At 40.8% G+C, this 26453-nt stretch overlaps 1 protein-coding gene across 4 annotated transcripts in view; it reads left to right on the top strand.

Moving 5' to 3' along the window:
* The window catches only part of IL17REL (interleukin 17 receptor E like), a 51556-nt gene extending 40990 nt beyond the window's left edge, over nt 1–10566 (top strand). The window contains exons 11-17 of one of the 4 annotated variants that reach the window (XM_035559339.2): nt 986–1030; nt 2272–2329; nt 2694–2839; nt 5329–5388; nt 6463–6520; nt 8553–8607; nt 9568–10564. In XM_035559339.2, the coding sequence (XP_035415232.1) occupies nt 986–1030; nt 2272–2329; nt 2694–2839; nt 5329–5388; nt 6463–6520; nt 8553–8607; nt 9568–9586 (441 nt within the window). In that variant the 3' untranslated portion in view covers nt 9587–10564. Of the gene's footprint in view, nt 1–982; nt 1031–2271; nt 2330–2693; nt 2840–5328; nt 5389–6462; nt 6521–8552; nt 8608–9567 lie in introns of all 4 variants that reach the window. The other 3 variants (XM_035559338.2, XM_035559341.2, XM_035559340.2) reach the window with 3 other exon arrangements.
* Nucleotides 10567–26453: the final 15887 nt, after the last annotated feature.

Raw genomic sequence — 26453 nt, 5'->3', positions numbered from 1 at the left:
CCATTGCAAAAAGTTTGCTATTACAGAATCACACATTACATTTAGTCCATTTCTTATACTGTAAACCTTGAAGAACATTTGTATACTGCGCTGGAGACAATTGCAGAGATTCCTTAAATAGTGCCAGCTTCCCCAGTAAATCCACACTACGCCACACACTCTACAACTATGCACTTAGGCCCAAATGCTACGTAACTCTTCTCTCTAATGAGGGTGGGGCTTTATCAATGGCAATTCTGTCTCCACTTCTGAATGGACTCTCATGGAAATATCTTCTGTGAACCTACTGTAGATAAGCCTAAGGACATCCGTTGTGTTGTCCTCAAAAAAGTTACATGAAAGAGGTGTTACTTTGGTCATGATACTATGTTTTTTGTGTTGGATCCATTGTGCTCAGTCACTTGAGCAATGGTGTTTGTTATAGTAGCATCACTTACATAGATACTAATGTTTTATATGAGACAAGGATTTTTATGGTGAAGCCTTTGGGGAGGTAAACAATTATTAATCAAGAATGCAACATTTTTTTAGGTTTCTAAAGTTTGGTCTATGTTTAAGTTTTTTCTTGAATAGGGATACTGAAAATTGAGAATTTTCTAAACTGAAGGTGGAAGTCTTCATTCAACAACAATTTTGAGTATGTGTTTAAATGTTCTGCAGTGCTGTTGATGAGTGGTAAAAAAGGGACTGGAAGGAGACAACTGTGTAACCAGAATTTTGTACACGAGTCACCACAAAATCAATTAATTAAACTCTAAAGGGTCAGGCTGACTATAAAAATGCTACATTACAGATAAAAAGAAGATAATTATTCAGTAACACAAAGTAGCAGTTTCTTAGTATTTTATGTGAGTAACTTACTATGATGTTTATAAAGCAAATAAACCAGTTCCTTTCTCAGTAAAACCAAGAAAATTTGGGGTAATTAATTTTCTGAAACTAGCCAATGAAACTAGCTAATGACAAGTGCTGTCTTTTCAAGCAGGTTAAATATTCTCGTGTGGACACTCACCCGAGACTTTGCATGAAGGTAAAGTGATGTATTTGTACAAGACATCTTTCCTGTCCTCTGTCTGTCAGCTTTAAAAAATGAATTGCTAATATTCTTTAGGATTAATGTTTTGTTTCATAGCTCTGATGAATAGGAAGTAAGAATGAAAGAAATGTGAAAGATTAAATTAATAAGAGTGTGGTGGTTTTACCCAGCTGGGCAGGTGAACTCCACTACAACCACTCTTATTCCCCCTCCTCAGAAGCAGATGGGGAGAAAAAAAGTACGCTGGCAAGAGAAAAAAAGCTCATGGTTTGAGGTTAAGATAATTTAATTAAAGGGAAAAGGAAGAGGAAGAAAACAAGACAAGGCTGCACAGAAGCACACAGATAGAAAAAAAAATTCTCTATTTCCCATCAGCGAGCAATGTTTGGCCACATCCTGGGAAGCAGGGCCTTGATACATGTAGTGGTTGTTTGGGAGGACAGACTTCTTCATAATGAGAACCCCCCCTTTTCCTTCCCCCTTCCCACTTTTTACTGCTGAGCGTGACACCATATGGTGTGGAATAGCCCTTTGGTCAGTTTAGGTCAGCTGCCCTGGTGATGTCCCCTCCCCACCTCTTGCCCACCCCCAGCCTGCTGGCTCTGAGGCGTTTGGAGGGAGTCCTGGTGTTGCCAGCACTGCTCAGCAATAGACACAACACTGGTGTGATACCAGGGCTGTTCTAGCTACAGGTGCAGAGCACAGCACTGTTTGGGCTGCTGCAGGGAAAGTTAACTCCATCCCAGCAGACCCAGTACAAGGAGGTTCTTTGGAAGTGCAGCAGCAATGATAGGACACGGGTCAGATTGTGCCCTCCATGTTCACCGCTTAAGAAAAGGTTGTATATGCAAACTCTGAAGCATGCGTTAAACTTAATATGGAATATTTGCCATACTGAATATTCAATAATAAAAATGATTGATACACTACATTTGCTGGAGTACTGTTTATTTTTCCTGGTGTGAAAAAATGCTACGTAAGATTAATACACGCATATTATTATTTTCTTTTAGGCTACTTATAAGTCAATGTTTCTGTAAAATTTAGTGTGTGTGTAAATATCTGAAGAATTGTGGACCTAATTTAAATCAAGTGTTGGAAGATACTATAAAGCAGGAAAGCTGGGAATTCTTTTTCTGCGCCTTTCTGGAATGCATTGATTATCTCTACTTGAATCTGTAGCCACAGACTGAAATTTAAAAATCAGTTTTCCTAACAAATTTCTCTGGTTTCAGTTTACGACCAAGCAAGGCTCTTGGGTTAAATGTCCATTCGCTCATGGAGAATTTCCAGGTAAACACATTTTTTTACTGCATATCATTAAATTAAAAAAAAAAAAAATCACTCACTTGCCTTCTCCAGTAAGTAACTTTTTACTTTAGAAAAGTATTCACATCATTGTAGCTTACAAATTATAGCAAAGAGATTTGACAGCTTATTGTTTTTACATATAAACTTCCCAGTAGGTTAAGTGTTTATCAGTATGAAGAAGTAATGAGAGAATAATAATGAAAAAGTAATGAGAAAAGTAATGAGAATAGTTACTTTCTCATTAGTAATCAACTAACTAAAAAGGTTTTGTTTTAAATACACCAATTTGAAATATAAAATATGGTCCTTGTACATCTAAAAATAAGTATTTTCCCCCTAATATCAGCTTGGAAAATGAGAACTGCTGCAGTTGCAGATCAGATACAAGTTTTCTTCACGTCCCAAACCAAGGCACACTTCTCAGTGCTTGTGTGTAACAAGACGCAGCTGGCCTCATGTGACTCTCTTGGGATGTACCATTCAGTCTCTGCGGTTTGTATATATTATTTCTTCAAGACTGTGATACTTTTTTTGAAATCTAACTGCATTTGTTTATTACTCCATTTATTGCTCTGCAGCTTGAAAACATTGCTAAACACATGCATGTACTTATTGGAATAATTACCAGAACATTTAAAGCATGTAGTTCTAATTCTGACCTCACTCTGTGCAAAATATAAATAAGGATGCTGAAGTCAAATAAGTCGCATCAAAGAAAGTGACTATTGAGTGGAACCTTCTTATTCTTTTAACATCGTTTTGGTGGTGTACTATTTGTATTATGGATATATGAACTATTAGCTTTTCATATATGGTCACTGATACAGCTGACCTCTCAAATCTCACATCATGAAATTGAAGACTTGAGGCATACTTCCACAATGATCTTGAGCCACTCTAAATCTCATGGCTGCCAAAAAAATCTCAACACAGAAAAAGGTGAGTTTTCAGCCAAATTAACTTTATGAGCCATCTGACTGTGTGAGTACACAACTGCTTCTTCCAGCAAAAGGAAGGGAGAGAGGGAGAAGATTGTTGGAGGGTGAGACTGCTATTTCAGGCAGCAGTTTGTCATGAAATGGGAGCCTCATTCCTCTCCTGCAAATAAGCATGTATCCCATATGTTTTCAGTGCAGCACTGTGGCTTGCCCTTGCCCTTCAGGCCTGCGTACCAGTTACCTTGTTGGCCTGACCTGTGATCTATTGGGAGGTACATCTGGAAAGCGGGGTCAAAGAGCAGAAGAGTGCTCATAGCATTATTTTTCTATTAGGAGAATATTAGCAAAATAGTTTGTAGGAGCTAGTAGACACCCCGCTGTTTCAACTGCCAGCTTCTCAGTAGTCTTATGTCCACCCCCAAAGGTGTGCTTCTGCCATTGCCCCACCTACCAAGTGTATGAGACATCACATGCCAGATTTTGAGAAAGTTGAGAAATCTGGATCTTATGATTTCTACTGTTATTCATGGTTGTGTCCATTGACTTCTCTTCATGGGGCTTTGCTGTAGAAGACACAAGCATGCTGTAGCTCCTACACCTGTCCTCTTTAGGATATATTCTAGCTGTACTTACTTTGTCATTATCTGCAGGTACAAGCTGCAACTGATTTTTGAAGTACCTCTGATCCTTTCAGTGTGCAGGGTGCACATACCAAAGGGTAGTTGATAAGCAGGCAACTATGAATTAGGACTTCCTAAACTCAAAGGGGTGGACACTGAATTTATTTTCTGATGAATCAGTTTAGGTTTTTAATGACATCTCTAGTTCCGAGTATAACAGACCAGCTGTTAAAAGCAGAGATTTCCAACTCTGAGTTTTGTTGCACAAGCTGAGGATGTGCTGAAGTGGTAACTGCTCTGCCAAGAGATTTGAGAGTTGAGAACACAGGTGGAACTATCAAGAGTCTGTTCTAATAGGGCAAGATATCTGGGGAAGTGCTGTATTACTGGCAGAGACGGAGATCTGTACAGTACCAGAGTTGTCAAACACTATGTTCAGTGAACACTTACCAGTGGCACTTCCTTTCAGATGGCTTATTTCAAATAAAATCTGTGGAATTTAGACTTTCAGTTTTAAAGGTTCCCTGTGTGAATTGCAAAGTAAGAAAGGTAATGGTAGAGCACTGATAAGTCAGAGACAGGTGTTACACTGTGTCTTTCGTGAAGGGCAATGCTGCATTTAGAAATGCTTTTTCCTTCCCTCTGTAACAAAGCTGTGATTTCCTCAGCTACTCTGACACTATGGGAACCAACGTAAATTATGTACAGTTCCTGTCTCACCATTGTGAGCAATATACACAAAATTTTCATCATGATTTAGCTTTGTGTTCCCAGAAACCGATGTTCCTTCTAGTAATCCCTGTTCAGTTGTTGTTGAGTAAGAACACATTCACCTAATTTACCCTAAATTATTTTAGGAGTTTGCCACACTAAAGAAAACAGTGTAGGATGCAAAGCTATTAGTGGACAAACTAACACTGTCTTGAGGACAAACCAAAAACAATCAAATGTTAAGTGTCAGAACAGTCATTTAGGACAATTTTACCCTAAGGCCGAACTTGTTCTTGGCATACAATATAATGGGAGACCCACAAGAACTGCAAAGAAAGGGTCATTCCTTCAACTCACATACACCAGGGGATAGAAGTGAAGATGTTCAGTGGCTAGCATGGTGTCAGCAGGCTTGGCAGGGAGGGTGTCCTCCATTTTAATATTATATACTTCACAAAATGCAGGAACATTAGCTCTCTTCCTGTGCTGTCCAAATTGTGCTTGGCAAAATGACACCAACTGCTGATGGTTATAGAGAGCTAGAGGTATTTCTGAAAATAAGTAACCTTCCATAATGAATGTATAGTTTATTAATTTTCCAGCATAGTAGAACATGTACCATTATTGGCAAAGGAACCAGAGAGGTGGAAAGACAATATATTTTCTTTGTCCCAAGGTGTGGAAAATAACTTATTTATTTATTTCTCATTAGGGTGATTCTGTATCAATCACTATGTCACAGGAAATGTGTGGGTCAACAATTTGCATTCAGGTATGAGTCTTGATTTTGCCAAGTACTACGTACAAAATAAACAAGTCATCATTAATCCCCCCGCAAAAAAAAACAAAAAAACAAACAAAAAAAACCAAACAACAAGCAAGCAAGCAAGCAAACAAAAAACCAGCAGGCACTCCCACAGCTTCCTCCTCCGAGCCAGATCTGATTACTGTGCAACTGGAGTTGGCAAAGAGCATTATTTATGGCTTGATGTGCTGCTACCACCTCTTGTTGTGATGATATTAATTAATAGAGAAGGTGCTCTCCACAATCTTTCCACTTTGTAAGTGTCAGATAAAGGAATATCAACAGGAAATTGCTAATCTGGTCTTTATAGGTTCCTTTGTAATAGTTAGCTAAAAGATCCAAGTAAATCATAGATGAATCTTTCAAAAATTGACGTTAGCTGAAAAGGTTAGGCAGTTAGTTAACAGTACAGTAAGTACATAGTATGCTAGAATTAGCACTTCTGAAAGCAAAGCAGAGCAAGTTTCTGACATTTATGCACACTACTGCAGCTGAACTTCTTTAAGAAAACATTAATAGAAAATGAGCATGAAGCTGATAGTTTTACTCCTCTCTGGAGTTAATGTTCTCGACAGACACCAGACAAGAGCGACTGGCAGCCAGAGCTATGAGGCTCCAGCAGCTGCCCTGGAAGGCCCTTGCCAGTTTCACTTTTTGCTGTTAGGAAGAAAGGGACAAGATGAAAGTGAGATTGGAAAAAGCCTTCTTGGCAAGGAGAGTTATTTTTCTTTCCCTGGTGAAAAGTCAAATTCAGTGATAAAATTGATATTTTCCAGTATAAATTGTTTATTGTGTAAATAATACATTGTTAGAATATAATTCTCCACAAAAAAAAAAGTCTGATTAGCTTTATTCTCTGGAAACCTAAAAGTGATTGCATCTCACTAGACCACAGTCTCCATATGCATTTATTTAAAAACAGATTAAAAGTGCAATCTGCTGAGTAGACTAACAAAGCAATGCTTTATTATTTATGTCAACAGAAGTATTTAGTAACAGTACTGCTGAAGTGGAATAAGACTCAATTCTTTCTTTTACAAGGGCTGGAGGACAGATGTAGATTATTCAGTTCCACTGCAGATCTGTGATATCCACTGTGGTAAGTATTAATGATAACAAAAGAAAAATTAGGTCTTGATTGTACGGAAGAGAGCATCTCAGGTGAAGCACGCTTTCATTGGGAAACTGAGATGGGATTCCTCTGACTCTATGTAGATGTCTACATGTGAACTAGATATGCTCAGCTTCCTTTATAGGCAATGTACTCATACCTAAAGTAGTTTTTAATTAGCTACTGCATGGGCAACTTGTGTGGCTCTCTGTTTTCTCTGCTTCTTGACTGAATTTTCCAGCCTGTGCCAAGTTCTGCATACCACGCCTATTTTACCTTGCTGTCGGTACATGAGGTAACTGGTTAAAAACAATCCTTGGCAAGTAGGCACACAGTTCTGTCACTGTAGTGATTGCAGCATAGCCCTACTGTTAATCCTCCACCTCTGCAAATGGGATGGTGGAAGTTCCCTCCACTGAAGCACTGTGAGGATATTACTATGATTTGAGGTGCACTCAGATATGCTGACGGTGCCAGAGGATTCTGAATCTCCAAATCCTGACAGTATGGCAGTATAAAAGCTAGTGAATTTGGAGTAAAAGCCTTTGGGGTTTATAGTGAAGAGCACAAGATTAGATTGATTAGAATTAAAAAGTCTAAAAAGAGTCAAGCTGAGAGAAGGCTCAGATTGAGCCTTCTCATTGCCAAAAAAAAACTCCCCAAACCCACCCAAGCAAACACTGTCTCTCCCAGTTCATTGTAAACACAGCAATTTCTATGACATATTTTCTGATACTTAAAAGAAGGGGGCTTGAATTTGTAGTCTAACTGTAGATCTCTGCAAGCACTGGCATACTGCTAGTTCAGTTTTCTTCTGTACTCACAAACTCATAACAAGCCCACTCAAGGTGAATCAATTAAATACTGAGTGTTGTGATTCATGTAATCTGGATGCATTTTCCTTATTCATAGTTTCCTTTTAACAAATGCGAAGGATATGACAAAAGCATCTAAAATAACAGAAGGCTCCAGAGATGGCAGCCTGGGAATTCCCCTCTGCCTTATAGTAGGAGAGAACAGGTCTGTGTATTAAATGAAAATGGTGGAACACTGAAAACTGAGTAAAGAACTTTTTGGACATTATTTGATTAAAATGTGGAATTTGTCATCCTAGCTTCTGTTCTGATCAAGAATTTGTGGAGGTACTGTGAAAAGAGACACTGTGAAAAAACAAAGATGAACTGTGCATATCAAGAACATCAGAACTGTAATATGTGATCACTCTGTTGTATGAAGGATACATACAGCATGCTTCATGGCTTCTGCCAAAATTCATATTTTTGGGATAATGCCATCCACATTAGCAGGTGGATGATTCCACCTCTGCTATCTGATGAGGAGGGGGTTATTGAAACTTCCCTCTGAGACAGGTGGAGCAAGCCAGTGTCAGTGATGGGACACTAAACTGGGTGGCTCCAACTCATTTATATAATTCTTGTGCTCTTAATAGCTCATTGGGAGTCAAAACTGCTTGTTTTGTCGTGTGTAAGATTTTGAATGCAACAGCATTACTACTAAAAGTTTTGAATTCTCAAATGTTTATTTCCTATAAAAAAAATTCTCAAGCATTAGCTTTGCAAAATCAAAAGATGATGAAAGTTTCTTAAAGACTATTTAATCTAAGGTGTAATTCTTACACTGGGATGCTATTTATCTTTGAACCTGAGATGCTAAGAGAAACCACATAAGGGCAACACACAAGGGCTAAGAATCCACATAAGGGCAACATGCAGTGTCAGTGTGCCTGAAAGAGCAGTGATATTATTAACATGCATTTTGTTATTCAAAACAAAAAACAAAAGGCAAAGCTTTGCTTTCCTTTTCAGTGTTTTTTTCTTCTGCCCACTTTTCTGGATTCTGTTTAATGTAGCCAAATATTCTGAGACATTAGTTCAACTATTTAAGAAGAAACATGTATATTCTAAATTAAAAAAAAAAACTGAATCAGTTAATGTGAAAGTAAATATACAAACCATATGGAAAACACAATGGCAACTTACATTTGAACTTGTTTCTTTAGGTTTTCGTGGACAGACGTATGGTAATGGAAGCCCCGCAAAGGCCATGACACACAGGTATTCAGCCATTCTCTTTAATGCATTGTTTAAAAACTCTTAGTAGTTGACAGAGTTGTTAATCCTGAAAACATTCTTGCTAAAGAACAGAAACAATGTCAAAATGGATTTTATACTTACTGTCAGGAATATCAGGTTCCTGTCTGTCCCCTCTTCTTGTCCCCTTGCTCTTGCTCTCTCAGTCTGGCATCAGAGGTAGCAACCTTGCTGCCAAAGACTGAGGACAAAAGGAGATAAATAACCAGTGGAAGTAAGAAGGTTATAAAGCAATGATACAACCTTCAAGAACCCTGGAACAATCTCAGATTTGCTGAGCATGACTTTCATATTATTAGCACCTGTTTCCTACTTTTTCCCTGGCATTTGCAGGGAGATTACAGTCCCCTCTGTGCTCTCACTCATTGGATACATCTGCTCAGCTGTTCCACTGTGTCTTTTCATTCTCATAGCCCTTTGCAAAACAAGGGCATTTTTTTCTTACGCTGTAAAAAAAAAAAATCGGTAATTAATGCAGTCAATGGATGTATGATTTTGGCAGGACCCTGAGATTTTCAAAAACTTTTTCTTTAAGAAGGTCCTTTGGGAGGCAACAGTAAGAGCAACCTAGAGCTCCATAAAGAGTAGAGATGCTCTGAAAAACCCTTGTTTGAAGATGAGGAAAAGATGCAGTCCTGCAGAAGTTATGCAAATCATGTGGTTGAAAAGATGTTACCATCTTTGATTTGAGGCAGTCTTTGCCTTTTGCCTTGCCAGAAGATATCATTCAGAATGAACCATCTCATTTTTGTTCATTTGTTTAAAATGACTGAGTGTGACAGTCAAGTCATATTTACCTGTATCTCAAGGTACAGGTAAATGGTTCGATTTACTATTAACTGCAACTGTATAAGAATGCAATGAAATCTCTCACAGTTCTGAGAAAAGAAAAAAACAATCTCACCTCTTCTGTTTCTCCCCCAGAATGAAGAGTATGCATTGAAGTTGCATTGAAGTTAACAACACACTTTCAATATCCTTAGTGGCTCTGCAACATCAAGTTGTATTTTGGTGTAACTTGCAAACTGGTATCTTTCACCTTAATAAATTCTCCAAATTACTGTGGGATTATTCCAATCGGTGAAGAATTTAGCAAGTTAGGCCTATTTTAATATGTCCAAAAGAAGCTGGATTATGATTCCTCATTTCCCAGTATTTCAAAACAAACCGTGTCTTAGATCATGTAGTTAGAGAACCCTTAGATCATGTAGTTAGAGAATCAGGTTCACATTTGCCTTTGGAATTGATGTTTTTGATATAATGTACTATAAATAAATACTTTCCCAGTACCTCATGTACCTATGGAACAAGAATTTCTGATGTTCTTATTTGTAACTTCCCTTTTTAAACCATAAGCAAAAAGTTTTTGGGAAATGAAGAATAGAGGAAGTTTTCTCATCTTTGTTACATTGTCTTTTTGTAATTTCCTTTGTTTTCTGATGCCATTCAAATGACCTCACCATGACAGACCATATTCCTTAAATATATCTAACTGCTTTCTGTGTTTGCATTTGTATTTGAATTGGAGATGACTTTCCCATTTGTCTGAGGTGGTACATGTCTTTGGTTTGATAGCTATTTAAAACTGTCATGTGAAAATCCAGCCTACCTAGAAGGAAACAGTTTGGTGGAAGTAACTGAAGTATTTTTTTTCCCCATTATATCAGTATTTATACTTAACAGTTGAGAATAATATTACACACTGTACTGATTATCAAACATTTGGGCTTTATTTCAATGAATACTCCTGTCAAGCATACTTACTTCCTGTTGTGTAACAAGGAAATAAAGTCAATTAAAAGATGATTAATAACAAATCCTGAAACCATGTGGAATTGCTCATGTGGGATCAGGAAGATGGGTGGGGAGCAAGGGTCTGGAAGAAGAAGCTGATCAATAAAAAATATTTTCCACCTGAATGTGTTTTTTGTTTCAAGACTTTAAAAGAACAATTTACAGAAGACTTACAAATGGTGTAAGAGATGTATCTGCTATATTGAAGCACAAGTTTTTTGAGGGGCCCTCAAGAGGCCAAATGGTGCTTGGCTCCTTTGATATTAAAACTTAATTGTCCACAGTGCATACCTTCTAGATATATTCTTATTCCATTCAGTGCCACAACTCCAAACGCAGAGGCGGGAAGGCATCACTTCTAAAGCATTTGGTTACTTGCTTTGGCTGTGAAACAGAAGCACCGATCTAGTCAGACATCTGCTTTTCCTTTAATACCCTTCCAATTGCAGCCAGAAACAACACATTAAACAGAGAGATCATTGTAACATTACTCTCCTCACTTTCATCCAGTGGAAAAGTATTTTCTGTAGGAAGGGTTGATTTATGTGGCAAGGGTTTGGTAGCGGGGGTGGGGGACTGCAGGGGTGGCCTCTATGAGAAGAGTCCAGAAGCTGCCCCATGTCAGATAAGGGCCAGTTCCAGCCAGCTCCAAAAGGGACCTGCTGCTGGCCAGAGCCGAGCCAATAAGTGATGTTTGTGCCTCTGTGAGAGCAGATTTAAGAAAAGAAAAAAAAAGAAAGAAAAGAAAACAAAACAAACAAAACAAAACAAACAAACAAAAAACTGCTGGGCAACATCAGCTGGGAGAGAGGAGTGAGAACCAGCCCTGCAGACCCCCAGGTCAGTGCAGGAGGAGGGCAGGAGGTGCTCCAGGCATGGAGTTCCCCCGTGGCCTGTGGAGAGGCCCCTGGTGGAGCAGGCTGTCCCCCTGCAGCCCATGGGTCCCACACGGAGCAGATCTCCATGCTGCAGCCGGTGGAGGAGCCCCCGGTGGAGCAGGTGGATGTGGCCCGGAGGAGGCTGCCCGGATAGAGAGCCCCCGCAGGAGCAGGCCCCGGGCCAGAGCTGCAGCCTGTGGAGAGGAGCCCACGCAGGAGCAGAGGGTCTGGGGGGAGCTGCTGTCTGTGGGAAGCCCACGCAGGATCAGTTCAGGAAGGACGGCATCCCATGGTATGGACCCCATGCTGGAGCAGGAAGTGACCACAGCCCCAATATCCCTGTTCCCCTGCACAACTGAGGAGGAGGAGGTGGAAGAAGGATGGGGGGCAAGTGTTTTTAATTTGCTTTCAGTTTCTCACTCCTCTAGCTTGTTAGTAATAGGTAATAAATTGCATTAATCTCCCTGTGCTGAATCTGTTTTGCCTGTGATTATAATTGTTGAGTGATCTCCCTGCCCTTATCTCAACCCTAGTTCCCTTTTCATTGTATTTTCTCCTCCTTTCGCTTTGAGCAGAGGGAGTGAGAGAGTGGTTGTGGTGGAGCTCAGCTTCCCAGCTGAAGTAAAAACACCACGTTTTTGTCTGTGTCCTCAGACTGAAAATGAATCAAGATTGTATAGCTGCGGTAGGATCTGAAAACCAAAGTGTATCTAAGACAAAACACTACCTCCAATGACAAGTTCGTATAAGGTCCTGAAGTAACAATATCGGTACTGGAGGTTGCTGGATGCTTTCAATTTTAAGATCCTGTTTTGGCTGTACAGATGCTAAATCAGATGGTTAAATCTTCCCTTGTTGGCTGCAGTGATGGTAATGCCACACGGAATGGGACCTGATCCTGATCACTTTGGTGCTGCTTTACAGTAAAGCTCGAATGGTGAAGGTAGCAGACATACCACTTAAATGTCTGAAGCTTAATAGTTCACTGATAGGTAGTAGTCCAGACTCCCATGATGGCCACTGCAGTGATAGGTACTTCCCAAGTTTATTTCACTTAGACAGTATATTCTGCTTAGACACTTGTTTCAGAGGGAGCCTAGACAGCTTAGCCTAAATGCTTACTGTTAAGACATTCCTGCCTATAGCAATGTTTGCAAATAATCCCTAGCTGTATTTCCGTACTTTGGCTCAGATCTGCCTGTTTGCATTTGTAAAGTGAGAAAATTGCTGGTAGCTCTTCTGATTGACTCCCAACATGAACCTCAAGAATTCTGTTTCTAATACACTGCTTCAGGTAAACATCGTCTCTCCTGATTACAAAGTTCTGGCTCCACCTGAAGCCACCTCCTTCAAACTGGACTGCACTATACATGTAGTGGCCTGGAAGGAGTTGCACTCTGATAGTGCTTTTTCTAGAGAAGTTTTCTGCATTAGTAAGCTACCAGACACTAGCGTACTTCTGATGCTACAGATTCAAAAATACATTTAAATTTTTTTTTAACTTTTTCACAAAACATTTTCAACATTGGTAGGCCAGTCCTGAAAGAATCAGGTATGAGAATATTTTCCAGCCCTGAGAATATGAGAATATTTTCATTTCATTCAGCTGAACGCTGAAATGTGAAATGTTTTCTTTTTCTCACCCAAACTATGCAATAGTTTTGCAATATTGACCAATGCACAACTCCACATACTGTAACAATAGCCAAATCCCCAAATCTCCTATGTGAGTGCCTGTAGACTTGACTAATCCTGTAGTGCCTCCATTTTTATTAAAGGAAATTCTCTTCTTGCTGATTGTGGGCCCAGTTGGATCACCCTGTTTTGAGAAAATTCAGTTATTTGGTTTCCATTTCATATGGACATCCTTACAATTATCACAGAGCATCAATGTCCCAGTTCTTCCAAGATATTGGCATATATCAGAATATCATTGAGGTATAGCAAAAGGGATGATGGATGCTCTGTAGTAATCTTTTCAAAAGACTGTCAGTAATGTCTAGTGCATTGCACAAACTTGAAACTATCATTTAAAGATACCGCATAAATTAAAGCAGTTTTCCTCCACTAATTAGGAATTTATTTTCACTTGCCATACCCACATTGAGTCTGGTGTAGGAAACCAGACTGATCCTGCTGCAGTATTTTGGATGTCTTTTGTTTGCATTTCTGGATACATTTCCTTGGTAGCAAGTTAGAGTTGAGCAGCATGTTTGAATTACCACATCTTAGTGAGTAGCTGTGTATTCACTAAGCCTTAGTAACAGCCACAGCAGACCCGATCCAGTGCTCTGCAGGTTGTGTTCCCAACCCATCTCTTTTCTGGCCTTCTGGTAAACTGCTGTTGAACCATTTCAGAGAAATAAATAAGAAAAGAAATAATGACTACTTTTGTATGGTTAGTTTTCTGCTGATTTGAGTCACTGAACTGCAAAGTCACACGTGTGAGCCAGCGCAAGGGAAGCAACCCAGCTACAAGGAAGTGGAAAGAAGGCTGCTCCTGTTAGTTCTTCAGATAGCAGATTGACTGAATGGCAGTGTAACACTGCAACCTGATCACTTAGCTGTTCTTGGCAAACAGGAGAAGCTCGGTGATTTATTTCAACAGGTTTCAAAGAGCTATTTCTCCTTTGCTCATATATTATTAAAAGCTGGCCTTTAAAAATGGTGATTTTGTCTTATATCTCATATTGTCTGCAAGTTTTTTATTGTACACAGAAATATATTTCCTGGATTAAGAAGACAACTTCTCCCTCTTGTCTGGGAAGTTCTTTAGAGAAAACACAATGCTGCTGTGTTTAGTGTCATACTGGAACAAGTCCAGTAGCAGTAGTGAGAGCTATTACTCTCATCCCTCTTCTGATTTTCTACTGCTCTATGCCACTGGCTCAAGTTGCGCCCTTTTATGTGGCAATAGGTGTCACTTTTTCAAAACTTTGACTAAATGTGCAAGTGTAAGTTCCCGTATTTGGATTCACAAGAACAATAGAAATTATAATTTCCTAGGAACCATTGTTGTCAAAACAGATCTCGTCCACTTTTCAGCTTACATTGGACCAAATGACTCCTTAATATGTGCAACAGAAACAGGACAGTTTATCTACTAAAAAGCATAATATAATCACAAAACTGTTGCCTTTAAGCCAGTAGCCACTATTCTCATGTATTTCACAGTACATGTTGAGTGGCTAAACTTCTGCAGAGGTTTCCAAGCTTTTCCCTCATAGATCATGTACATTCTGAAGCTGTTTTGTGCTTGACCAACAGTTTTTGCATGAGAGTTTGATGGCATTCATCTGGAAGAAGAAAGGATGAAAGGCAAAAGAAGGCCCAGAGATATGACGACTAGCTAAAAGATGGGGAGAATGTACTTCCATCCATCTCTGGGCACAGGCAGGCAGAAACACTCAGAAGGAAGCAGTGTACGTGAAGCCTGCAGAAGGAATCCTGTAAAGGTTGAAGGATGAAGTGGACATGCAGAAACAGAAGCTGGGATGACAAGAGGTAAGGTGCGGAAGATGGACTGGAGGGGACAAAGAGTGTCAGGCAGGAGAGGGGAAGGTGAAGCCAGCCAGACAGGTGCGATTCACATTTCTGGGTCAGACCTACTTCTCACTAAAAAACTCCAGGTAAAATGGGAATATGGGTGGAGACGAACCAGACGTGTCCTGCTCTGCATCCACCGCTTGCATTAGCCCTACCTGGTTGCTTCTCACCTTCTTTGCTGCCCTGTGCTACCTTGTCTCCCCTTTCATGGGGCGCAGCATCACGGTGAATGGCAGGTGAACAGTCCCAGAACATCTTTGTCTGAAAGAGTCCCCTTCAGCGTGCCTGTGGGCTTACCCACAGAGCTTCAGGGTTTGTCAAGTCCTTGGCAAGTCATCTTATGCCTCAGTTCCTAAATGCAGAGCATGAATTAGGAGAGGCATGGAAAGAGCCTGTTTTTTTTTTGTTTTTTTTTTTTCCCTTCAATAGTAACAGTCCTAAAAGTAGGGAGAGAAAGCAAGGGTGTAATTCAAAGGAGTGGAGAGAGTTACACAACAGCCATATATTTGAATAGGGCTTATTTTGTGCGTGATCATTTTCCCCCTTAAACGCACTGTCATTTGGCAGGGCCATTTCTTTCATTTTTTGCATTACTGACGGTTTCTCTTTATTTTTAGTAATAGAACTTTCACTTTCTTTAATTACTTTTTATTATCATGAATCTCTTCCTCTCTTGCAGTAGTGCAGATATTATGGCAGTCATCTTCCTCTCCAGTGGCTATTCCTCTTCTTCTCTCTATTCACATTTTTTATTAAATCCAGAATCTGTTCCTATATCTGTGTTTCTATTCATTGTTTTTTTGTTTGTTTGTTTGTCTGCAATACCCTGGCCAGCTGACTGCCTTCATATTGCTCTGTTGTCAGTTCACACTGGAAGACATAGTTCTCTATGTCTGCAGATATCAAAATTGTACCAACCCTTAAATGTTCTGCATGGTCCATTGATGTGTCCTTTTATCTATCCAGTTTCTTATCTGTGCCCTACCCAGGTGACACTGTTGAACCTTACAACCATGAGTGTCTGAATGTCTCAGGTTATTTCTAGACTATGAAAGATTTTCTGTCTGTGCTCCGAGATGGCTGTGTGTTAGGGTCCTGGAAGACATTTAACTACATTTGTGTGGCAGTGTGCCTAAACTAATAAGACTTACTGAAAAGCAGGAGAGATCAGTTTGACCACGGCACTGCAATAATATGGTTTCCAGATCGAGAATAACTTGCTCTAGCCAAGTCAGAGTAGAGGCAGCTATCTGGTATCTATCGTTACCTTCTCATATAAACACAGCTTCAGTCTTTTTTTCTGGATATACCACTATGTTTGATAGTGTTATTAGAGCTGGAGTAGCTGGATTTCCCAAAATAGTTTTTTCTGTCTTGGCTTATTTAAGGTATGAGCTGAACCAAATGGTCTACCTCATTTGGGGTCCCTTCCTTAGAATCTTTTGTGTGTGTTTGTGTGTGTGTGTGATTTAAGCTGAGGTATCCTTATTTTCTTTTAAGTTCCTGTGAGTTAATGATGAGCAGAAACTGTCACAAGTAGCTAGTCTGACTCAATTCCTTTGGCCAATTTTCAGGCAGCTGGCTTCTGTGATGCTGCCAGCTGTGACCCTCAAATTTCTTTCCAGAGGCCCATTTCAAACCTTTAAGGGTCTGTTACAAATCACATTTGTTTGTAAGCTTCAAGGTGATCAGACTTATCTTCTACTTTTACCACCAGGAGAATATTCAACAAATAGCTAGAGTACTTGCTGGCCAGCTCACCAGACACCATCCCCACTCCCAAAAGGAATTGTTGCAACAATGCTTCCTAGCCTGTCCGTGTATACTGCAGTCAAATCCAGCCCAGTTTTCTTCTGCTTGACTTCATGTCCTTCAACTCTTGCTTCAAAACCTTCAGATGCTGTCCTGTTGCATTGCTTTTCAATTTTGTTTGCTCAGGAGTTCTCACTCCTGGTTGCTGCTCCATTGCATGCTCCATCTGGCCTCCACATGAAAATGAGCTCACGAGTTCTTGCACTGGATACCTTGAGGGGTTTAGGCCTCCGTGGCATCTCCAAAGTCTGGCAAAGGCCAGGGGCGAATTGAGAACCTATGCTTTCACAGCTGAAGCCTGTATTTGTTCCTCACTGACGAGCAATCATTTTTTTTTTTTTTCTGTGAGCAGAGCTCTTGGAGTTCAGAGTGACAGCTTTTGTTCCTCTGCCTTTCTGTTGTTCAGAAATGGCAATGGAGATCTGTTCTTGTATGAATTATTTTAATCAGTTTTTCTCTTTCTGTCTTGGCTTCCTGTTTTGTCCATCTGCAGAGCTAGAAACTTGTCCCTTCTCTCCATATAAAATCTTGCAGATATTTCCTTCTGTCCTATGAGGTGGAATGCCTCTGAGGAGGCAGCAGTTTCAATTGCAGCCAGCTGGATCTAACTTAAAGGGATACTTTGGAGAGACAAACACCAACAGGATGTTGAGGTAAATGTGTTCCAGTTGCTACAAAGGTCTTATCGGGAACTTAATGATATGGGGCCAAATTTAAGAAAACTGTCTCTTAAGGGGCATTGTGAAATGCTCCCCAGTCTTTGGGCAATACAAAAGTCTTGGGTATTTTGTTTTTCTTTTGTCTAAGAAATATTTTCTAGTCCCTAGGGTGAAACTTCATTGTTCCAGTTTACTTCAGGGTTTTGATCGTCCACATTACATACAATTTAGTTGTCTCCAAGGCTTCCATTTTGAGCAAACCAACTTTTCCCATCTGCAACAAAGCTTGAGTACACCTTTGGCTCTAGGGTACTTTCCCTCCCTTCAGGGGTGTGGATATAGCCAGTCTGCTCTGGAAACAGCCCTGAAATGCTATATATGCCACCTGGTCTGCACGAGTTGGTATTTCAAACCAAGATTTACTCCTTGGCCAAGATGGCAAAGACAGCGTAAATGTACTTGTGAGAGCTGTTTATCACTTGTCATTATCTTCTTGGGGCAGAGACATCACATATCATGGTTAAAAGTCTGTACCAAAATTGCTCCCATTGTGTCCTTGCCCCAGATGAGAGAGGACACTGACTCCTGAATGGGTGCTCTGCTGTACTGCAGCTGAGCAGTGCTCTGGCATCATTAGAAGAGAAAGGTAGTCACTGTGTTTGAAGAACATGAGCTACCACATGTGTTTCTGGTTATTTATAAGACTCATGCTACAGGATAGTTTAATTCAGGTCCTTACTAGGTTAAATTATCTTTCACTGTTAAATACCCCCAAATTTTGGTTACAGCGCACAAAAATGAAGAACTTTACAATCAGGTCTTTCCTGGAGATAAGTTTGTGTAAGATGCAGCATACAGAGTAGCAGCATCCCTTAATCTATACCTTATGGCCTGTAAAGAATCTTCTTTTAAATTTAATAGGCAATTTTATGCAATTCTGAAAAACTCCAGCAAAATAGAAGGGACCCTTAAAGAATGTTCATTGTAATATAGTTCACAACCGCAATTCCCATCCCTAATCTGGCAGTTGTGAATTTTTGTGAAGGGTGGTGTGTGTGCATGTGTATCAGTGTGAGACAAGGAGAGAGAAAGAATGAGCTTCATTGGGAGAAACCTTCTCTTGTGATTTAACTTCTGTGAACCGCTGCCTGACAGCAACAGTCGTTGTGCCTGCCAGAAACAGCAGTTTGCTGCTCACTTAGTATTGTCACGAAGAAAACAGACTTGGTGCATCCCAAGGAACGCACACCTCTAATCTATACGTCATCTGCAGTAATTAGTAGTAAATCCCAGTCATGTGTGAATTCCAGTTGTCTTTTGTGCTCTTTTTTTCTTTTGCTTGGAAATATACGCACACTACTGGGTTTTGTTTCCCAGGAGCACAAAATGTCTTATTTCTACAGTGATGTTCAGTGATTCATTTCCAGGTAAGTGGAAATTAATGCACTTTGAGAGATGATGAGACATTCGAAATAGCTTTTCAAGTGTGAATAATTATAGGTTTTGTCCAGAGGGTACAAATGATATGTATATAGTAAATGAGAGTGAGAAATCAAAGACTTTTCCTCAGTAAACAAACTTTGATGGGCACTGGATTTGGATGTTATGAGCTTCCATGCTGTCATCCTTGCTAGTTTACCTAAAGGCTTGACTTTAGTTCCCCATTGATACAAGTCAGGGCAGGATGCAGTCCTGATTATTTATTTATTTATTTATTTATTTTGTGGGGGCACAGCTGCTTTGTCACATTTGCAAGGACTGTGTCCTGTGATGAAGCTGCTCCTCCATGTTGTATTGTATGATGAGACTGGTACCTTCCCTTTTTGCCATCTCCAAATCAAGTCTGTCTTAGGGGAGGATTGTGGGGCTGGAGCTAGAGCTTTTTTCAACCAATACAACTAAGTGTTGATCTGTTGATAACATGGAACTGTTATATATCTGAGATATCATTTCTTAGCGGTTATAGCTAAATCAGAGTTTAGCACTATGTAATGTTACAAAACCCACAGCTTTATGCTGTGTGCAGACCCTGCTTCTTGTAGACCAGACAAAGATAGAAAGACTTCATTATTACTTCTTTAACTAAACAAAATCAGAAAGGGAAAAAAAGAGAGAACTGCTGGAGCTTACCTTGCATTAGACAGTTTTTTGTAACACGTGTTAATGTGTCTGTGTGCCAAAATGCAGGGAAGACCCAGACAGAGGATTTTCAGTCCTCACTTGGATGCTTTGACATTAAGCAGGTCATTATACATGGTGGTGCCTGTGGCACCCATGCACTGCTATAACTCTGTGCTCTTTATGTATTCAGGTTTCAAGAGAAAATGGTCCTGATCTTCCAGTCCAGATCACTTCTGCCTAGGGCAAGCTTTGCAGATGCAGCAGGCTGTATGTGAATATACCATGAATGGATTGTGGACTGCAATATTTTTCTGCAAGATGGACAGCTTTGGAAAAGTTTGGCAAGCTACTCATTATGGTAGCTTTTGTTCTTACAAATCTACTAAGCTACTGTGAGCCAGCAGAGGATACATTCTGTAAGTAGCTAAGGTTTCCTGGTAGGGGTGGTGATGATGATGGTGTGGTAGTGTCAGTGGAGTTTTCTGTAGCTTCTAAGCTATTTTTTTTTCTTCCACACATATCACTTTATTTATTAGCATTGAATGTAAACTACCATTTTCTCATCAGCTGCTCACTGTTGTGAAACTCATTTACAATTTGTCATATTTAGCTTAAGTATCTTATGATGATCAGCAGATCGTTTAAATCAGTACCCTGGCCATTTACAAGCCTGTTGAACAGCTGAAAAACCAACACATGCCATCTCTAAAGCAGTAAAAAAATCACATCAATATTTCTTCTTAAACTGCTGGATATCTTTTCCATCCTCTCTATCTCATCCTCGTTTTTTGGTCACTAGAAGATATCACTGTCTCTAGATAGATTCCTTAATAATACAGCTGGGGCCAAAAATGAAAACTGTGGAATGGAATTGCTCTGAGTTGCAATTAGCCATGAAGTGCTCCAAAGGGAAGCGATCTGCAATCTATAATATGTCTCCCGGTATTTATTTCCTAATTTATGCAAAGTACTGTTTGCTTTGGATTAGTCATTCTCCTTCACCTTTTCAGACATGATTTTTATCAAGTGTTTCTTAACAGCTGTATAGGTTTAACATTTATTTGATTAATTGTGAAAAACTGAACGCAGCATTCAACTGTAATGACTGGTAGGGGAGGAGAATACCTGTTGGGCCTAGGCTCAAGTTTTGCTGCATTTGGAGTCTGATAGGGGGAATTTCAGTCTGCACTGAAATGTACTTCCACAATCACACAGTTCCTCTGAAACTGTAGAGCAAAATTTTGCATGCAATATGCAGGACACCTTGTTATTCGTTTGCTCATTCATTTGCTTATTTATTCATTCATTCATTCCTTGCCATCAGTCAGCCTCTTTGATTTTCAAGACAGGCCATGTGGAAAACTCTTTCTGGACAACATTGCCTTGTGTGCTTTCAAGGGCCAGTGGGACACCTCAGCAGTGACTTAACCTCTTTTTCCTCTTAAAACTGACACAGAGAAGAAACAGAGACCATCCCTCTGTAGTGCACTTGAGTATTGAAGCATAATAGCTTGGAAGTTAGCTTGTTTAGTAGGATGTACAGCCAGGTGATTGCTAATGCCAGTGTGTCTGAACTGTAGCGTCAGGCCTCCTCTGCAGCTTGACTTTTTGCAATGCCACATCTCCAGCCTTTGGGAATTACACAAAATACCTTTTGGGTCTGACAGAAAACAGGAGGAGGAAGAGGGGCTCCTATGCAATAATAAATGCAAAGCAGGGGCTTGAGGTACAGTGAGAACAAACAAGGCAGGCAATTCCCTCTGGGAAGTGATGAGACAATCTCAGTGCAGGTTTGTTGCAGCCAACACCTCAGCACCGCTGTCTCTCTGAGCTGTCTTTGCCCTGCATTTCAGTAACTCATGGGAAGGAACATGAGTCTTTCAGTCAGAGCCCAGGAGCTGGCCCCTGAGTAGACGTCTGTGCTGTGGTACCTGCAGCTTTACTGGGAGTGACTCTTCGGAAGGCGAGGAGACCGAGGTTTGTGCTGTGTGTGCTGAAAATAGACTGCAAAACCTGGGGCCTGGGCCAGCTTGCAGGCTGAAAGAACCTACTCTGTGCCAGGAAAATGTCTCTGAAGCATTTATTTAGAAAAGAGGATAGATAATGGGTACATGAAATGCTCTATCTTCCTGTTCTAACATGCCTTTCATAAAGCCAGCACATACGTATGCAATTTCAATTAACACAATGTACAGGGAGCATGCCCAGGTGAGGCTCTTTTGTGGGCTGTTACTCCTGGAGGAGAATTTGTTCATCTCAAGGTGGAGGGATTACTTTGGAGGCAACTCCCCTGCTGCTTCATTGAAAAAGAAATACGGGTTCGTAAAAGCAGATGAAATCTAATTACAGATTAAGCAGTTATATTGTGGGGGGTCACGATATTGTTTATTGGGAATTATTTTCCTCATGAAACGTGGTGGTGGCTTTGCCGTGATGACTGCAGGGCTTGGCTGCATGCTCCATAGATGTGGCTCCTCTGGTTTCCCTAGAGTTACTCCACATACAGCTTTCAGAGGAAGAATGAGCACATGGTGGTGAATCATCATAAGAGTTTTTGCATAGCTTTAAATCCACAGTTCCCTGATATTTTTCTGTCAAGGCATCTAAGTAAATTTCTCAGATCCCTTTTGTTTCCCATCTCTCTTCAAACACCCACTTCCTACTCACTTCTATCTACTGGAGATGACCCTCAGCCATTTTCTTTTCGTGATGCTTCAGTTTCAGTTCCAGGGTTCCCAAAGCATTCTCCCAGTCTGAACAACAAACCACACTGAGAACAGTGTGTACTGACGTTTTTACTTCACAGCTTTTTAACTCTAAATTTTTGACTAACTTGACTTTAGTTTTTAATATAGCAATGTCGGAGGCCCTGAGGGAGGTCCCTCCACTGAATGCAAGTTTGCAAACACTTTTTTTTTTCCTATACAAATCTCAATTCCACTTAGGTGCAAGGGGAAAGAAAGAGAAGAATGCTAAAATGACATAAAAGAGAGGAATGTGCAACCTATGACTAATGTGGTACCTTTTGAAACAAAATACAAAGGATCTATCTGCTGTCAAATTATCCGTTCCTATGAAGTATTGACTGAGGTATGAGTTGCAGAGGCAAGCCTTCAGGGACAACACGTGCACACATTAAGAGGTAATTTCTAAGGAGTGGGAATAGCTGGACTGTGAATCCTGACTTCAAAAGTTAGCTGTCTTTACTTCCTTCGTTTTCCTCATTATAGAAGAATTAGTTTGTATTAATTCTTCTCCCAGTATTACACAAAGAATTATCTCCTGTTCTGTTCACCCATGGATCCACTCATGCAGCCCAAAGATTTGCTTCCATCTCTGCACACTTTCTGGCTCTTCTTTTCTATCAGCTTCCACTGGGGGAAGAAAAAGCCCACAGAAATAATATTGTTTTATTACATTGTGATGACACCCTCTTTTATTTAACTTTTGTTCCCTTCCTCCTTTATCTTGCCAGAGATTTTCAAATGCTTATTTTACTCTATTTGCTCCTTGTGGTGAGAAACTGGCTTCAAAAGTAGTTTCTGCATTTTATTCTTATCAGTTATCTATTTTATTTCAGTCATTTGCATCCTCCAACTGTTTATGTGGAAAGACATAATAAGTCATTGAGTATGAAGAGGGTCATAGTATCTGTGTTTGTCTTTCAGGTGAATTTTAATTTATTCAAGGCTGTCTTTCAGAATTGCTTCATTATCAGTCAGGAAGCTAAAACTTGAAATCATTCATCTTTCCTTATCTCTTCCCTGACTTACCTTTTTCCTAGGCCTCCCTGAAAGTTGTTCCAGTCCTTAAACTGTGCTAACTTCAGGCTGAATTGATGGATTGATTTTTAACTGGAGCTTCATCACCAATAACAGCCACTTCAATGTAAATTCTTGTTCCAGAATGTGTTTTTTATCTTAACCTGACAGTATATGAGGATGCTGAGGTGTTTCTATGTGCTCTTTCAAGTAGACTATGTGAGCAAGAAAATTATACCAAATTGAAATTTGGGGCGAATTCATATAATCAATGTCTGTGCCATGGTGGCTATATCAGTGCAGGGAACTGCCTAGTGGTGCTTCTGGGTGATAATGTTACCTGGAACAATATTAATAACAATAACAGTGTTTAATAGGTAATAAAGGTCTGAGCCTGGACTCAGAAACTGCAGTCACCAAGGTCATGATCTGACACACAGCCCATTACAGAACTGCTTATTCTCATCGACTTTCCAGTTCCAATACAGTTTCTCTTTCTCTCTCTTTTTTTTTTTTCCCCTGGAGGAGGTAACCCAAGGAATGTAAACCAGATAATTTTGAAAGCACAACCTGCACCCAGTTTCCTATAAGAAAACTATGCAAATGTAATGTAAACTGTAATACATGTAGGTTTGTTCAAAGTTGGGAATTTCCACTCCACAAGCATTTCTGAAAACTGGTGCAATAATCATGAATGATGAATTCTGTGAAGAATACTAACAGGAATGATAGCTTCCAGTAACGCTTTCATGATAAGAACAAGTCAGCTTGTGCTGGGAACCCCTGATGGAACCGGAGAGCAGCACATTGTGACAAAAGGAGAAACTACAGCAAATGCCATTAGTGTCAATCATCTTTTATGTGGGTGTGTGAGGAAGCGTGACTTCCTCTTCTCTGCTGACTATGGGTTGCTTTGGATGAGAAACCCCCTTGGAATTTGCACAGATAATACTGAGCAAATTTTGTCATTTAAAGGCTGGGATACTCCTGTGCTCCTTGAGGGACTGCCATTACTCAGGCTATGCTCATTTGAATGGTCTTCACAGTTTTTTGGGAGAACTGAAAAAAATCACCACACCTAAAGACAGCACAGATCAACCTGAGAGATGTAAATCACTGTTATTTTCCATGCCAACCAATCCTCTTCTCATTATTATTAAGTGCTAATAATTAATTAGCAGCTTCTCAAATTGCAAGGTAGTGAAATGAAATTAAAGAGGATTAAAACTCTCTACAAATGATTTTTCATTAATATTATCCCATGAAGTGAGCAGGATAGGAAATCTCCAGAGGAGGTCAAGAAGATGGTATCCCAACTCCCTGGGTATTTGGGGCATCTGGAAGAAGAAGAGGAGGCCTTTAGTGTAGCGCTGTCTGGCCTATACTCTGCGGTTGTAAACTACTCCTTCCAGTACAGTAGGTTGCTTTCTGCAGGAGGTAGGTGGAAGGCTTTGCAGTGGCCTTCCTCACCTAGTGATGGTTATGCATCCCTGGGTGGTCCTGAAGGAATTGGCTGATGGAGTTGTCAAGCCTCTCTCCATCATATTTGAAGGGTCCTGGCAGTCAGGTGAGGTCCCTGGTGACTGGAAAAAGGGAGACATAACTCCCATTTTAAAAAAGGGTAGAGGGGAGGACCTGGGATCATGGAAAAGATCCTCCTGGAAGCAATGTCAAGGCACATGCAAGACCAGGAGGTCATCCAAGACACCTAGCATGGTTTCACCAAGGTCAAATTGTGCCTGACCAATCTGGTGGCCTTCTTTGATGGATTGACTGCATTAGTTGACAAGGGAAGAATGACCAATATCATCTACCTGGACTTCTGTAAGGCCTTTGACATGGTACCACATGACATCTTGGTCTCCTAATTGGGGAGAGGTGGATTTGATGGGTGGACCAGTCAGTGGATAAGGAGTTGGCTTGAAAGTCACACCCAGAGAGTGGTGGTCAATGGCTCTGTCCCCAGGTGGAGGCCGATGATGAGTGCTGTCACTCAGGAGTCTGTCTTGGGACTGGTACTGTTTAATGTCTTCATCAATGACATAGACAGTGAGATTGAGTGCACCCTCAGCAAGTTTGCAGACAACACCAAGCTGAGTGGTGCAGTTGGTACACCAGAAGGAAGGGATGCCATCCAAAGGGACCTAGACAAGCTTGAAAAGTGTGCCCATGTGAACCTAATGAGGTTCAACAAGTCCAAGTGCAAGGTGCTGCACCTGGGTCAGGGCAATCCCAGACATGAGCACAGACTGGGAGAAAAACTCACTGAGAGCAGCCCTGCAGAGAAGGACTTGGGGGTTCTGGTGGACAAAAAGCTCAACATGAGCCAGCAGTGTGTGCTTGCAGTCCAGAAGGCCAACTGCATCCTGGGCTGCATCAACAGAGGGGTGGCCAGCAGGGGAGGGAGGTGATTGTCCCCCTCTGCTGTGCAACTGTGAGGCCCCACTTGGTGTGCTGCATTCAGGTCTGGGGCCCCCAGCACAAGAAGGATGTGGACCTGCTAGAGCGAGTCCAGAGGAGGGCCCCGAAGATGATCAGAGGGCTGGAGCAGTCGAGCAGCTGTCCTATGAAAAAAGTCTGAGAGAGCTGGGGATGTTCAGCTTACAGAAGAGAAGGCTCTGAGGGGACCTCAATTGCAGTTTTCAGTACTAAAAGGGGACTTATAAAAAAGATGGAGAGCAATTCTTTGCTCAGTCAGATAGTGACAGGACAAGGGGGAAAGGGTGTAAAGAAAAGATATTTAGATTAGATGTTAGGAGGAAATTCTTCACTCAGAGGGTGGTGAGGCACTGGACCAGGTTGCCCAGAGAAGCTGTGGATGCCCCATCCCTGGAGGTATCAAGGCCAGGTTGAATGGGGCTTGGAGCAACCTGGTCTGGTGGGAGGTGTCCCTGCCCATGGCAGGGGGGTTGGAATTATAGCATCTTTAAGGTCCCTTCCAACCTGAGCCATTCTGTGATTCTATGATTACCCTCTCAAATTTAACCCTGCTGGCATTTTGATTCAGAAATTTGGAGTTTGCCAGTGGATCAGTAACACATGGAGTTGTTGCTCCTAAGCCGCAGTCAGGAGATACTGTAATAGTTTCATTTTCCAGTGATCTCCAGGGAACTCAGAGATCTGGGTTGCTGAGGACAGTCATGCTGAATGCACTCCAAACCGTGTGGTTTATCATTGCTCCTTTCCACATGGGTGTGAAGGGAATGAACCAGCATTTACACTTGTAATGAGGCATACTA

This window comes from Cygnus atratus, chromosome 1, assembly GCF_013377495.2.
Source record: "Cygnus atratus isolate AKBS03 ecotype Queensland, Australia chromosome 1, CAtr_DNAZoo_HiC_assembly, whole genome shotgun sequence".
Lineage (NCBI taxonomy): Eukaryota > Metazoa > Chordata > Aves > Anseriformes > Anatidae > Cygnus > Cygnus atratus.
The sequence above is the reverse complement of the archived record's forward strand: the minus strand, read 5'-3'. Positions and strand labels throughout refer to the sequence as shown.